The 13026-nt window shown below is 52.0% G+C and overlaps 1 protein-coding gene across 1 annotated transcript; it reads left to right on the top strand.

Annotated features, from left to right (window-relative positions):
• The first annotated feature begins 3523 nt into the window (after positions 1–3523).
• LOC100383589 (uncharacterized) lies at positions 3524–5092 on the top strand. Its single transcript, NM_001176237.2, has one exon. The coding sequence runs from the start codon at positions 3554–3556 to the stop codon at positions 4949–4951; it is 1398 nt and encodes a 465-aa protein (NP_001169708.2). The 5' UTR covers positions 3524–3553; the 3' UTR covers positions 4952–5092.
• The last annotated feature ends 7934 nt before the right edge of the window (positions 5093–13026 follow it).

Raw genomic sequence — 13026 nt, 5'->3', positions numbered from 1 at the left:
ACAGGTCAAGAACAGGTACCACAGGATGAGGCGCATGGAGGATGCTGCGATGTGTTCGTGAGAGGTCTAGGCCGTCGTCTCCCAGTCAACTTTGGGTTGCTGGACCGTTGTCTCCTTATAATGTAATTATTTATTTATTTTGTATAGAACTCCTATTATATAGTAAAGATGTGACATTCGATCCTGTGCCATGATTCATCATATGTGTGAGACTTGGTCCCAGCACACCTGGTGATTATGTTCGCGCCCGGGTCTTGGTGCCCTAAAACCCGGGTGTGACACTTAGGAACATCTACAGGGTGTCTGATGTCTGTTAGACAAGGACAACTGTAGGTGGGCCTAATTACTTGGGAGGTTCCGTCACAATTACCCTCCCCTAGCTAGTTCAGGCTACGAGGGAACAAGACCGGCGTCCCATCTGGCTCGTCCCGGTGACAGGTAATGATTGCTCCCCGCGTGCGTCCATGACGACAGTGGTTCTCAGCCCCTTACGGAAGCAAGGAGACGTCAGGAGGATCCCAACATCACCGACAACTGTACTTCTACAGGGCTCAGGCACTTCTCTGACGGACACGTTATCGCCTACGCAGGGCTCAAGCACTTCTCCGACAACCACGTTGGCATGTACACAGGGCTCAGGCACTTCCCTGCCAGACACGTTAGCGCCTACCTACACCCCCCATTGTACATCTGGACCCTCTCCTTGCAACTATAAAAGGGAGGTCTAGGGCCATCATGCGGAGGGTGGCACGGGGGAACGAGCTGACGAACAGGCTCACTCTCTCTCTCTCTCTCTCTCTCGCGAACGCTTGTAACCCCTACTACGAGCACACCCCCCTAGTGCGAGATAATACGAGCCGCGTTTCTCCCTTGTGTTCCATCTCGCGCCAACCCATCTGGGCAGGGGCACGCAACGACAAATTTACTCATCGGTCCAGGGACCCCCCCGGGTCCAAAACGCCGACAGCGTTGAACCATCTCCTGCCCATACGAAGCCTGGAGGCAAACAATACCAAATATAAGTGCATCACCAAATTGATGGACAAACACATAATATAGTACCAAAAACTCACTAGACGGTCGGTGGCCGTCTGAGTGCATAAAACATCAAGATTCTGAGGATCAGAACCCCTATGCCCTTGCATATACACCTCCACATTCGTGGGCTTACAACCGGATTTGACTTCCTGTACATACAAGTTAGAATGACACATTTCTATGTAATTCGAAGTTACAACATACAGTGACATACCATTCGCTTAGCCAAGCGCACATGTCTATCGACGCCGTAGTTGTGGAACGACTCAGTCCCACGGTTTCCCCTGTTCCTTTCGGAAATGGCACGAAACTCAGGGGAAGCCCACCATCTGCACAAGGCCCGATAACCCTCTGATCAGGTGGCCATCCACGGCACCGACACCTACATGAAATTTTTTCAATAAAGCAAATACATGGATTCGTGCGATATGAGATGCAACAACTTGTTTACCTCAAGGTATTGCTCCTCCATAAGGTAAATTGATGACCACTTGGCCTTCATGAGCAAAGCTGGAATCAAAAGCATCTAGTGCCTTCCATGCATCTGTATGAGCTGGGTGCGCCATGACATTTGGATTCTCACGTACCCCTTCTTTGTGCCACCTCATGTGTCTGGCTGTATTCTTGGAGATGAACAACGTTTCAATCAAGATATAAGAGACATGTAACGAAGCTGCTTACGTGCAATCTTCGTCGTCACGGTCAAACCATCGTCGTTTTCAACCTCAACGAATCTACGCTCACCACATACAATACACTTCTTCTCACTCGCGGTCTCCTTCCAGAAAAGCATACAGTTATTGTCACAGACATCGATTTTTTCGTAAACCATACCGAGCCCAGAGAGTAACTTTTTGGACTGATACATATCTTTTGGCATCTTGTGATTCTCCGGAAGTACATCACTGATCAAGTTCAAAAGCTCCTTGTAGCAGTTGTTTGAGAATGCAAACTTAGACTTAATAGCCATAAATCGAGTCACAAATACAAGGACGATCACTTTCGTGTGCTCAGGCAACGGCTCTTCGACAGCTTTAAGGAGCTCGAAGAACTTCTGAACCTCAGGTGTAGCTGGATCCTCATAATCGGTGGGTTGGCCGGGGTTCTCCGAATCGACGGTTAGAAGCTCATGGCGTACATCGTCAAGCATCTATTCCATCCTATCGTAGTCCCCCTCTTCATGTGAATGAACTTCCGATACAATACGAGGAGGTGGGTCCTCACCGTGGTGCACCCACACCTCATAGCCCGACATATAATCGTTCTTGCAAAGATCTATCGACATAGTGCTCCTATCAAGGAAATAAATGTTCCGACACTTGCTACAAGGGCACCTAACATCGGTTCCAGTCTCTGACCGAGCAAAAGCACGGTCGAGAAAAACGTCAGTCTTGGCAACCCACTCACTTGATAGAGCACCTCTTTTCTTACAACCTTCATACATCCATCGACGATCCTCCTCATACTAGATACGAGACGTTCACTTAATTAGTTATGATTACTAATGAACCACCCTAATACAATATCACTACAGAAAAATCATTTCACGAGACCCTAAATCAAATAAAATAACCTTATTTCCGAGGGTTTAATAATTACCCTCGGAAATTAAAAGTTTAGATTATATAGACACTAATAAATAAATTAAAACAAGCTAATTTAATTGCATAATTAACTCAAGCCGTCGGACATAACAAAACCAAACATTACTACTAGCAAACAATATATGCATATACAAAATTATACTAAAATTATAAAATTACTCACTTTGCTGGACGATGAGCCGGTGAAGCGAGCGCCGGCGGGGTCGGGGACGGGGGCAGAGGCTCCGGCGGCCGCGGGCTGCGTCGGGGCGGCTCCGGTGGTGTCGGGATGGTCACGGAGGCGACCACAGGCTCGTGCTCGTGCGCGGGCTGGGCGTCGGGGCGAGACGGGAGGTCGTCGGGCACGGGCTGGGCTTGGGCGGCGGCGGAGACACCTTGCGGCGGCGGCGGCTTGGCATGCGAGCGAGCGGGAGAGACAAAGATAGAATGAAACAATGCGGGCACGGGGACATCGATTAAAATTCTTTATTTCCGACGGCCTCATAGCAGACCGTCGGACATAAGCTTATGTCCGACGGCCCCTCTGACAGCCATCGGATATAAACTTATGTCCGACGGCAGATCGGACAACCTCGGCTATTCCTCGTTACTTCCGACGGCGGTCCGTGGCCGTCGAACATAACCTTAACTCCGACGGTCCCGGATCGTCGGACATAAAGTGGCCGTCGGACTTTTGCTGTTTTATTGTAGTGTATGTACCGTGTAGTTGTACTCAGGAGCTAGGAGCCGAAGACAAATCATTGAGCTAGACTAAAATTTTATAGAATTCAAATACGGAGGGGAGTATATCTTCAAACCAATATTCGGTTGCTTAGAGCCTCAGACATTATCTGTAGCAAGCAGCTTATCTTTGGGGTGCTAGTCGTTGCCCCCTGCCGGCGGATAACCAGAAAATCTTTGGCCTCCGATCCATGAAGAAGACCGTGGTTCTCTACCCCGGCCTCGCCGTCAGCCACTTCATGCCCATGATGCAGCTCGCCGACGTCCTCCTGGAAGAAGGCTACGCCGTCGTGGTCGCGCTCATCGACGTCACCAACGAGCGCAACACCACCTTCGCCGCGGCCATCGACCGCGCCATGGCATCATCCTCTAAGCTGGCGGCCACCTTCCACACGCTCCCCCGAATCCGCGACCCTCCCACCGTCACCAACGACGTCAACCTGCTCCTCGGATACTTCGAGATCATACGGCGCTACAACGAGCACCTCCGCGAGCTGCTCCGCTCCATCCCTCGGCAGAGCGTCCACGCGGTGGTCGTGGACTCGCTCTCCAACGCGGCGCTCGACGTCGCGGCCGAGCTCGGCGTCCCGGCCTACAGCTTCTTCGCCTCCAACGCCTCCGCGCTCGCTGTATGCCTCCAGCTCCCCTGGGCCCGTGCGGAAGGCCAGCCGCCGAGCTTCAAGGAGCTAGGAGACGCCACTGTCAACTTCCACGGCGTCCCACCCATGCCGGCTTCTCACCTCATTCCCGAAGTGCTCGAGGACCCCGGCACTGAGATCTACAAGGCGATGATGAACTCGCTGAGCAAGAATCTGGAGGCCGGCGGCATACTGGTGAACACGTTCGCGTCGCTAGAGGCTCGGGCGGTGGCGGCCCTCAAGGACCCGCACTTTCTCGCCGAAAGCAGGCTCAGGATGCCTCCCGTGTACTGCGTCGGGCCACTCGTCGAGAAGGCTGCTGAGACGAAAGAGGAGCACGCGTGTGACGCGTGTCTCGCATGGCTCGACGAGCAACCGGAGCTCAGCGTCGTGTTCCTGTGCTTCGGAAGCGTAGGGTCAAGCAACCACTCGGAGACGCAGCTTAAGGAGATCGCCGTCGGCCTCGAGAGATCCGGCCAGCGGTTCCTCTGGGTGGTGCGAGCTCCTCTCGGCGACAACCCGGAGAGGGAGTTCGGCGACAAGGCTGACCCGGACCTGCAGGCGCTCCTGCCCGAAGGGTTCCTGGAGAGGACCAGAGGGCGCGGCCTTGTCGTCAAGCTATGGGCGCCGCAGGTGGCGGTGCTCCAGCACAAGGCGACGGGCGCGTTCGTGACGCACTGTGGGTGGAACTCTGTGCTGGAGGGGGTCATGGCCGGCGTGCCGATGCTCTGCTGGCCGTTGTATGCGGAGCAGAAGATGAACAAGGTGCTCATGGTGGAGGAGCTACGGATCGGCGTGGAGCTTGCTGGGTGGCACCAGCATGGGTTGGTGAAGGCCGAAGAGCTGGAGGCCAAGGTGAGGCTGGTCATGGAGGCCGAGGAAGGGGAGCAGCTTAGGGCGCGCGTGAGAGCACACAAAGGGCATGTTTGGTTCCATGAGACTAAACTTTAGTCCCTCTTTTTTAGTCCTAAATTACCAAAAATAGGACTAAAGAGAGAGGAGGAAATCTGATTTATTCTCTTTTATTTCCTATATTTAGTAATTTATGGACTAAAATAGACTAAAAGGGAGGGACTAAAGTTTAGTCCCATGAAACCAAACAACCCCAAAGAGGCCGCGGACATGGTCTGGAAGGATGGTGGATCGTCGCGTGTATCGTTTCGCCAGTTCTTGTCGGACGTGGTCAACGTTAGCCCGGATCGGACACTCGGTTGATGCATATGCATCGGTCGGATTGTGAGGAGTTAAAAAGACTGCAGCTCTAGATATGGTCATTTCCTTATTTTTAATATTTTGCTCTAATTAGCTTCTTCCGCCGTCTGCGAAATGATCAATTGATCTAGGGGTGCTAGTGTGGCGGATGGACCGCCAAATGAGATATACATATACTCCCTCCATCCTAAATGTATGTTTTTTTAAATATATATATTTAGATTTATTATCATCAATTTGAATATAAACATAAAAACAACGACTACTAAATTAGGATATATGTAGTACAAGTTAGCGGGATTTAATATCACGAAATTGGTACTAATAAATTAAAAGATTAAATGTGTAGTAGTATGGCTGTAAAATTGGATCGGGTATTTGTTGAACTTTAGACTATTCGTTTAGAATTAAAGTCAGCTATTTGGATTACTTGAGCTTGCAGCTTCAATCGGACTACGCCACTTGCATGTTTACAGGTAATTTGCTAATTTACTTTATTTTCTGGATCAATTCAGAATTCACTGATAATTGTATCTACTATAGCATATTCTGATCTAAGCTAGAACGTGCTACTGAGGAAAGCCTGCAGTTCCTCAGTAGCCACAACATGGACGGTACTGCATGGATTTCTGAGTATATGTCAAACTCTCAAAGTCATGGTCCGCTATACCATTGAGACCATGTTCAGTTTGGTGAGGATTTAAGGATCAACCATTATGCTCGCTTCTGTGTATATTAATCTCTACTACTCCTTATGTCTTTAGTGTAGGCGTCCACACTTCTTTGTTGTGCCATCGCGCTCCGCCCGCGATTCCCCTCCCCGCGCCCGCAGTCGCCGCGCCAGCAACGCCCGTAGAATCCGCCGCGCCAGCAAGGCCCCTCCCCAAGCTCGCAGTCCCCGCTGTCCTCGCGGATCCCAGCGCTCCCTCCCTCCACGCCCCCCCGCAGCCACGCCGCAACCGCCCGCATCCGCGGCAGCCCCGCATCCCGCAGCCGCTCCTTCCATCCTCCGCGGATCCCCCATCCTCGCGGATCCCAGCGCTCCCTCCGCGCTCGCCCGCGGATCTCCAACAGCAAGCGCCGCCGCCGCCGCCTCGCCTCGGCAAACCCGGCTCCAGGGCGACAGCTCCCGCCGGTGGGACCTCGTGTTCAGCGTCGTGAAGTCGTCCGTGATCCATCTGCGGGGGCCCACCAAGGTCAGCGTCTTCATCGCCAGCAACGACGCCGAGCAGGCCTGCGACTTCAGGATCACCGGCAGCTAACACGACGGCGCCTGCGCCGTCTCCCTCGGTGACTCCGACATCGTCATCACCAAGGCAAGTGCGCTCTCGGCTCTCCCTCCTCCTACCCACCCGTTCTTGGACCACCGAGGACGTCGCGGCAAGCTCGCCCTCACCCGCAACAATCTCGCCGGCCCCGCCTCGGCAAACCCGGCTCTCCATGGAAGGTACGTCGTACGCGCGGTCCACTCCTCCATGGAAGGGCGCGATCCCCGACCCGGCCACCACGCAGATCCACTCTACCCGAGCAATGCATCTCTCCCTTCTGTCGTCAGAGATCTCGCCCTTCCGCGCGGTCCCAAGCTCTACAGATGGTGGATAACCAGAGATTTTGCCCTTCCATCCCGCCCTTCCCACCATCCTTGCCCCAAGCCAGAGATTCGCGGCCATCCGCGATAATCAATCAGCACAAATCGACGGCCCTGGTTTTCTGTTCCTTCAATCACCTTCCTAAGTCGACGCCAACCTACCATCGACGGCGAGGATGGAGGTCCTTAAATATGTCCAAAGCGAGGCTGCCACACCAATCCCCATCCTCCACTAACGAACCAATATCTTACAGGTACTCTGCATGTGTGGGAAGCCGTCTCCGCCTCCACCACCCTCGGTATGGGCAATCGATTCCTCTTCATCTCCCTCTCGTTGTGTCGTCTCCTGTTGCGATGTGGATCGTTGATGCGAATGGAATGCGGTGTGTGGTGTAATTCTGGTGGTTTTTGTGACCTACGAGTCATCTCCTTAATTCCGATCTGGTATTTATTAGTATGGGTGAATTGTCATGGATTTGTGATACTCCACTGTTCTGGGGAATGAATATGTTTGTCAGATTGTTAATATAACTCTGCTTCCTGTGAGAATACAAGATATGTTTTTCATGTCATGTCCCATGGGCTCTGAAAACTTATGTTAGACTTTGCCCCGGTTTCTAATTGTAGGCAGTGAGTGGTATGTGTGGTTGCTTTCAAATTGCCTGATGCACAATCCCTGCATGAGGGGGCCTCCTTTTGTCAGTGCAAACAGTTTTTTGTTTTATCAACATTTTCCATTTTTAACTGCCACGTATTGTTGTTTACATACAGAGTCAATATGTTTAGTTGTGCGTGTCATGTATTGAGCCAATTAGCATTTCTTGATTTATTTATTGTGGCAACATGTGGATGAGCCAACTGCTTTCTACTGTTTAAGACATGTCTATACCTATCACTCTGCATGTGTTTCCATGCATTTCAGTTGGGATTTGGTCCAACCAATGTGCTATCTTCGAACATTCTACATACCCATTCTTGTGGTAGCCACATTAATAAATTGATAATTTGTGCGTTTTGAGGTATCTGATCTTTTATCACAATAGAGCAATGCTTCACACACAACTTTGGTGCTGATCAAAATGCATATTCACCACAATCTACAGACTCTGATATTGTTCTTGATGATTAAGTAGTTTGGGTATCTACAACATTTGCCAAACCAAGGTACAATAATGGAATTGGTAGTTCAAACTTTAGTGACTTGAAGCCTGGTGATACTGCTATAGTATATGCATGTGAGTTGCTAAAGTTAAGGGAAATTTGGTCCATCTAACGCTGCTGCCCTTGGCCTTAGGTGCTCATGTGGTTATTGCCACTGAATCATCAAACATGGAAATTTTATCACAACAGAGCAATGCTTCACACACAACTTTGGTGCTCATGTGGTTATTGTCACTGAATCATCAAACTGATCTGTGACGGAACCTCCCAAGTAATTTGGCCCACCTACAGTTGTCCTTGTCCAACGGACCTCAGACAACCCTGTAGGTGCCCCTGAACTACTTGACAAGCTCTGTATCTTTCCTTACCTTACCAGGAACGATTCACCCGTCTTGCAGACATTACAGAACATCAGAGATAAAGAATTGCGGAAGCGATTACATAACTTACATTTATTTAAAAACAAGCTCAAGTTATTTTATTACAGACCAGAACTAAAAGCGAGTGCAGAGTAGTAATATTATACAAACCAAGGGAGGCAAAAACTCCTCCCGATAAGTTTTAAGCAAAAGATCCTATGTGGAGGACCAAGTCCTCTCGCACTTCAGTCTTGCTTTTCCTCCTTAGGAACCACCTTGGCACAGAAGCAACAGAAATCTGCTACTTCCTCACCTAAAAACAACGAAGGGATAAACCCTGAGTATGGAATTACTCAGCAAGTCTTACCCGACTAAAGAAAAGACTCTCAAGGGTATGCTGGTTATATGGGAGTCAAGGTAAGGCTTTTCAATAATCAAAGACTCTGTTTTGCAGAAATGCTTACTAAAGTGGATCCTTAAAAATCCAATTTTATTTGTCAGGTTAAGTACAATTACCTGCAACTAGAGTTTTTTCTACCCTAGTTCAATCACTGGTCCTGTACTAGCCAATTTCTTAACAAAAACCCATCATCTTTAGTGGAATGCTACGTGTAAGTCAGTGGCCAAGTCTCCATAACCGCGGAGGTACGGCGATCCGAATCGATTATACTCAGCTGAGGATCTCCAATCACACGACATATGTAGCACTTAACCCTTGCATATGTCAACCCGCCACCGGGGTTCTTAAGACCAGATCAGGTTCACGCAAACCGAGAGCACAGATACACCACCGTCCAGCCTCTTGCCACGGAGGGTACACGCTACTCTCGCCACCGCTCCACGCCCATTTCGTGTTATCTTATTCTAGCCTTAGTCCACCCGAGGCAAGGCGTACTGATGACGAGGCATGTGACCAGTTAAAGGGTCCTCGGTCAGCAGGCCTACATCGAGACGGTCCTTAATCGACTCAGACGGAGACACTACACCGAGACTCTCTTCTCGTGCAAGTCACCCGCCCGGTCTCAGCTTAATCTTTTAACCCAAAAACTTGGTACCTGGCAGAGGTACATCTTTTCCGATGTTGAATCCAACACGGCCGTGATGGATTCATCATCAAGTTTTATTTTCAAAAACAACCCTCCCACTTTGCCAAACATCATTTGTAAAACAAATCCTTTTATTTTTCTAGAGCAATACTAAGCATAGTAAAACCTTTTTGTAAAAACAGGGTTTCAAGGAGGGTAATCAAGATCAAGGAAGGTAATGCAGGAATTGTTTAATCAATCAACTCCTATCACCTAATGCAGCAAGCAAGTGAAAAAGATTTTAAAAACATCAAGGAAGGTGACAAATGCATCGGGGCTTGTCTTCGTTAACAGGTGAGTCGGGTTCGGATCCACAAATATCGAAGTAGAAGCAGTTGCCTGCTTGAGAATCCGAGGGTGGTGGTGTCCTTTCTTCGGTGACTTCTATTTCTTCTTCACGTTCTAATCATAACCATACATATGTATAAGAATGGATGCCATGGGATGCTCATGAGGATGCAAAGATAATATAAACTTATTATCTATGTCTTGAATACAACTTTCCTTCATGGAACTCCGAGAACTTAGGGTTTCCGGAGTCGGTAAAGGAGTTCAAAGGGCAGGGGGGATGGTTTTGGGTTCTAGTTATCAAACATGGTTCAAATCAATTCAAACTCTACCCAAGGCTTCTAAATATTGTTTTAAGTTCCCATAAAAAGTTTGGGCATTTTTGGACTTACCAATTATTTTCTAAAAATCCATAACCAATACTTTTAACTACTTTAAATGCCCTAAAATTTCTTATTTTCACTAAAAATCACAAAACTATTTTTATTAAATTCTAGGAAAAATAACAAGCCTAGGAAAATTGGTTTCACAATTTTACCATTTTTCTACATTTTTTTATAATTGTTTTGGCTCTGGAAATAAAAGAAAAAGGAAAACAAATGAATAGTACTCGGCTGATTTCAGTCCAGTGGCCCAGTTCAACGAGGAAAGCGCGTGCGTGCGCCCGCGCCCTGGCGGTTTTGCAGAACGGCCCTCGCGTTATTGAATAACCTGAAGAACTCCAAACCCTATTTAAAATAGTCGCTGACACTTCACAGAAACGCCCCCGACTTTCTATTCCTTCACACAGCCCGGTCCACGACGGCGCTCACGCGCGACCGAGCTCCGACGAGCTCGCAGACCGACCGATTGGGGCAACGGCTAGGGTTCCCAAGCAGCGGACATGAAATCGGGGCTACCTTGACCATTTCCCCCAACCTAATTGCAGCTAAGACCAACTACGTAGCTCTGGCCACGGTGGCCGTGAGCATGGCGGCTAAAGTGTTGCGTTCCCGGCGATCCCAGGCGGTTCGGTTCGATTAAAGGGGTCGGGGAGCATCACCAGCCTGTAAGGGTGCTAGAACAAGAACGAGAAGGGAATGAGCAGACCTGGGGAAGGCTGGCCGCGGCGATGGGTAGTTTGCGGTGGCGGAGAGTCGATTTGGGGCGAATCCAAAATTCGCGAGTTCTAGCGAAGGACTGCTAGCGATTAGCGGTGGCTGGGTGCGCGATGATGTGGTGAAGCTCACTGCAGGGTCAATTTATAGATCCCCGGGGTGGTGGCGCTTAATTTGAGCGGACAGTGGGGGCGGCCGGAGATGAGGAAGAAGTCTGGCGTCGTGGTTACGTGTTCCCAGCCGTGGCGAGCTCATCGGCGATGATGGGACGGCAGTAGGGAATCACGGCGGTGCCGTGGAAAGGCTCGGACACGCGGCGGGCACAGAGATGGCACGACGGCAGCGAGCGGCTTTAACTACGGCGGTGAGCAAAGGGGAGGGGTACCATGGCCGATCGGGGTGGCTTCCAGCTTGACGACGATGAGGATCTTTTACCCCGAGAGGTTATCCACAAGTCCGGTGCACAAATCCAAACGCCGGCGACACGAATCGCGGCGGAGGGATCCGTCGGCGGTGAGGACAGCCGCGCTGGCGGTCTTGTCGGGGACCATAATTAGGGGTACCCTCAAGACGCCTAATTCTCAGCTGGTAACCCCCATCAGCATAAAGCTGCAAAGGCCTGATGGGTACGATTAAGTCAGGGATCAGTCCACACGAGTGACTCGATCACGCCTCACCCGAGCCTAGCCTCGGCCAAAGGCAGCCGACCTCGAGAGACTTCCGTCTCGCCCGAGGCCCCCTTTTTATGGCGGACACATCACCGGCTTGCCCGAGGCCTTGGCTTCGCTCAGAAGCAACCTTGACTAAATCGCCGCACCGACTGACCAAATTGCAGGGGCATTTAACGCAAAGGTGGCCTGACACCTCTATCCTGACACGCGCCCCCGGCAGAGCCGAAGTGACCGCCGTCACTCCACTGCTCCACTGGCCAGTCTGACAGAAGGACAGCGCCGCCTGCGCCACTCCGACTGCAGTGCCACTCGACAGAGTGAGTCTGACAGGTAGTCAGGCCTTGCCAAAGGCGCCACGGCGAACTCCGCTCCGCCCGACCCCAGGGCTCGGACTCGGGCTAAGACCCGGAAGACGGCGAACTCCGCTCCGCCCGACCCCAGGGCTCGGACTCGGGCTAAGACCCGGAAGACGGCGAACTCCGCTCCGCCCGACCCCAGGGCTCGGACTCGGGCTAAGACCCGGAAGACGGCGAACTCCGCTCCGCCCGACCCCAGGGCTCGGACTCGGGCTAAGACCCGGAAGACGGCGAACTCCGCTCCGCCCGACCCCAGGGCTCGGACTCGGGCTAAGACTCGGAAGACGGCGAACTCCGCTCCGCCCGACCCCAGGGCTCGGACTCGGGCTAAGACCCGGAAGACGGTGAACTCCGCTCCGCCCGACCCCAGGGCTCGGACTCGGGCTAAGACCCGGAAGACGGCGAACTCCGCTCCGCCCGACCCCAGGGCTTGGACTCGGGCTAGCACCCGGAAGACGACGAAACTCCGCTTCGCCCGACCCCAGGGCTCGGACTCCGCCCTGGCCTCGGCCGAACGACTTCCGCCTCGCCCGACCCCTTGGCTCGGGCTCGGCCACGGCAACAAAAGGCAAACTCAACCTTGGCTTCGGAGGAACCCCCACGTCGCCCTGCCTAGGGCATAGACCGCCACGCCAACAGGAGGCGCCATCATCATCCTACCCCAAATCGACTCGGGTCACGGAGAACAAGACCGGCGTCCCATCCGGCCAGCTCCGCCGGAGGGGCAATGATGGCGCTCCGCAAGCTCTGTGACGACGGCGGCCCCCGGCTCTCTTACGGAAGCAGGACAACGTCAGCAGGGACTCGACCGCTCCAACAGCTGTCCCTCCATCAGGCTCCGCCGCACCTCCGACAGCCACGACATCACGCCAGCAGGGTGCCCAGATCTCTCCGGCTGCCACATTGGCATGTACCTAGGGCGCTAGCTCTCCCTCCGCTAGACACGTAGCACTCTGCTACATCCCCGTTGTACACCTGGATCCTCTCCTTACGACTATAAAAGGAAGGACCAGGGCCTTCTCAGAGGAGGTTGGCCGCGCGGGACCGAGGACGGGACAGGCGCTCTCTTGGGGCCGCTCGCTTCCCTCACCCGCGTGGACGCTTGTAACCCCCCTACTGCAAGCGCACCTGACCTGGGCGCGGGACGAACACGAAGGCCGCGGGACTTACACCTCTCTCACGCTCGACTCCGGCCACCTCGCCTCTCCC

Source organism: Zea mays, chromosome 8 (assembly GCF_902167145.1).
Source record: "Zea mays cultivar B73 chromosome 8, Zm-B73-REFERENCE-NAM-5.0, whole genome shotgun sequence".
NCBI classification, from domain to species: Eukaryota; Viridiplantae; Streptophyta; class Magnoliopsida; order Poales; family Poaceae; genus Zea; species Zea mays.
Note: the sequence above shows the minus strand (reverse complement) of the source record. Positions and strands in the feature narration are given on the sequence as shown.

Coding starts and splice junctions, on each gene's coding strand:
- LOC100383589 (NM_001176237.2), top strand. CDS start 3,554: ATGAAGAAGACCGTGGTTCTCTACCCCGGCCTCGCCGTCAGCCACTTC.